This window comes from Gavialis gangeticus, unplaced genomic scaffold, assembly GCF_001723915.1.
Source record: "Gavialis gangeticus isolate Ggan-Ray unplaced genomic scaffold, GavGan_comp1, whole genome shotgun sequence".
Lineage (NCBI taxonomy): Eukaryota > Metazoa > Chordata > Crocodylia > Gavialidae > Gavialis > Gavialis gangeticus.
Genome location: NW_017729032.1, coordinates 1,835,237 through 1,837,431, shown reverse-complemented (window position 1 = coordinate 1,837,431; position 2,195 = coordinate 1,835,237). Strand labels below are relative to the sequence as shown.

Genomic DNA, 2,195 nt, shown 5'->3' with positions numbered 1-2,195 from the left:
CCTCCCCTCCCCGACCCAGCTCTGTCCTCCCCACTCCAGCCCCCATTCACCACGGGGGCAGAGCTGCGGCTCCAGGCCCCAACTCACATGGCAGTCTTGGCAAGGATGGACGAGAGCATGGCCTGCTCATCAGTGCGGGCAGATGGCAGGCTGTGATAGCTGTGCTCCGTGCCATTCAGCGCCTTGTTTGGGGGGCTGGCAGCAGGCTCCAGCAGCCGCTTTGTCTCCTCTTCCTACAGGGAGCGAAAGAGAGAAGGAAAGCTCAATTCTGGCTCCAAGGAAGCTCATCTGGTTCCTGATTTGCCAGCTAGCTCAAACCCCGACAGCCCTTCAAACAGCACCTGCCTGGTTACATGGTGCTTCCCGACACCTTTTACCCCACACCCATCCCCATCAGAACGCTGCTGGATTGCAACCAGAAATGTCTCTCCTTGGCTGAGTGCTCCCCTCTCCTACGGGCCGAACACCAGAGCCCCCAGCAGTGCTCAGAAAACACGGGAAGCATGGGCAAGCAGCTGGTCAAAGCCTTCAGGCTTTGGCCTTCCTCTCTGGCTCCTCTCCCCATATGAGGTCTGTATCCACCACACGCAGAAGGCATCTCATGCTCCAGGATCTGGAAGCTTTTTACCAGCCACCAAGACAGAAGAGAAGAGACAGCACCCCACCCCCCCAGCTTGCAACACAACACTGTCCCACTGGAGAGACAGTTATACCACATTACTGGGTCGGGGCGCTTATATAAGACAGACTACTCTGCTGGTTTTTCTCTCGAGCAGCTGGAGCAAGCGAAGATCCTCCATTCTTAGGGCCCATTTGCACCAGAAAGCCCTCATGGCATTTCTATCAGGTCCCCCAGCAAGCTCAGCTGCACTAGCAGAGCCCTCTTGCCTGCAGAAATCAGGAGCACAAGAGCTTTCTGTTGTCCAAGGGCCATCACAAGAGATGCTGCACCCCCAGCAGACACTGCTAAACCAGTATGCACAAGCCTAGCCTCCATCAGCAACTGCACACAAGAGGTACCAGGGTGATGGCCCTGGGGACCGACACCAGATACCTACACTACAGATAAGCTGTCCTCCACGTAGCCCATCCTTGCCTGGTAAGGCCCTTCTGGGGCAGTCACATGCAGGCCAAGGCTTGTGCTGACCACTGACACCATCAGATGGACTGACTGTGATGAGAGGTGGCATAATACAGTTGTGTCCATTATAGCCACCAGCCGCATGGGGAAAACCTTCCCCCAGTACCGAGCAGATGACTTAAAAGGTCTCTTTATCCAAGTTCAGCCAAGTGCCATCCAGACACGCAGCCAGGTTACTTCCCTCAGAAGAGCATCACAAGACTAGAGCACCCCCCCACACCCCGTACAGTGATCATGGAGGCTGCAGCAGCGTGATCTACCCCCTACCAGACTCAGGGGAGCGTGCCTTGGCCAGCCGATCCGGGGGATACTAGTCCGTCCAGGTACAGGGATCCCTCTGGGCACACCACAGGCTTGCTGCCCCAGTCCCAGCCTTCATGTCCCTGAGTAAAGATTGCTCTAGGGAGGAGAGGCCAGAGATGCACTGCCTCCTGGGCCTGCTAGTTCTCAGACAAGGTGGAACACAGGAGACTTCAAATGGTTTTCACATAAGCCTGATGCTTAAAAATGTAACCTTCAAACAGCTTGCGATGCCTGAACTTACCATCATAAAACAAAGCAGCTAGATATTCAAACACCACCTGCTTGGGCAGCTTGAAAAAGGGCCGAGCCACCGGATGGGTGCAGTCCCTGGCAGAGCTTAGGGACCCACAGCTTCCTTAAGAGCTTGTTGGCAGCTACCTCTTCTGCAGATGCAGAGGGGGCTTTTTCACATCAGTTTATTCACCTGGTCCCACCGTTCTCTAATTCCAAGTTGAGGAACCAAACCAGAAGTTTAAAGAGGAAGAAAACCAGCTTCTTTTCCAGCCTTTGCTTGAAAGAGACCCACAAGTAGAAGATCTACTAGTTCACAAGACCTCGAAAGAGAGGGCTACCCAAAACAACCAGGTAAATTCATTAACTACAGAAAACTGTTCTCAGGCCCATTTTAACACAAAACATGTGTTCGATAAAGCTTGCATGCCCAGCACATTTCAGGTAGTTTCATTTAACTAAAATGATTCCAAAGAGCCTTTTTTTTTTTTTTTTTTTTTTTTTTTTTTTTTTAAGAGTC

The 2,195-nt window shown here is 52.6% G+C and overlaps 1 protein-coding gene across 1 annotated transcript in view; it reads right to left on the bottom strand.

Annotated features, from left to right (window-relative positions):
• LAMTOR1 (late endosomal/lysosomal adaptor, MAPK and MTOR activator 1) overlaps nt 1–2,195 on the bottom strand; it is a 19,292-nt gene that overhangs the window by 7,908 nt on the left and 9,189 nt on the right. Inside the window, exon 2 of the mRNA XM_019525330.1 lies at nt 88–233. Within this exon, the coding sequence (XP_019380875.1) occupies nt 88–233 (146 nt within the window). The remainder of the gene's footprint in view (nt 1–87; nt 234–2,195) is intronic.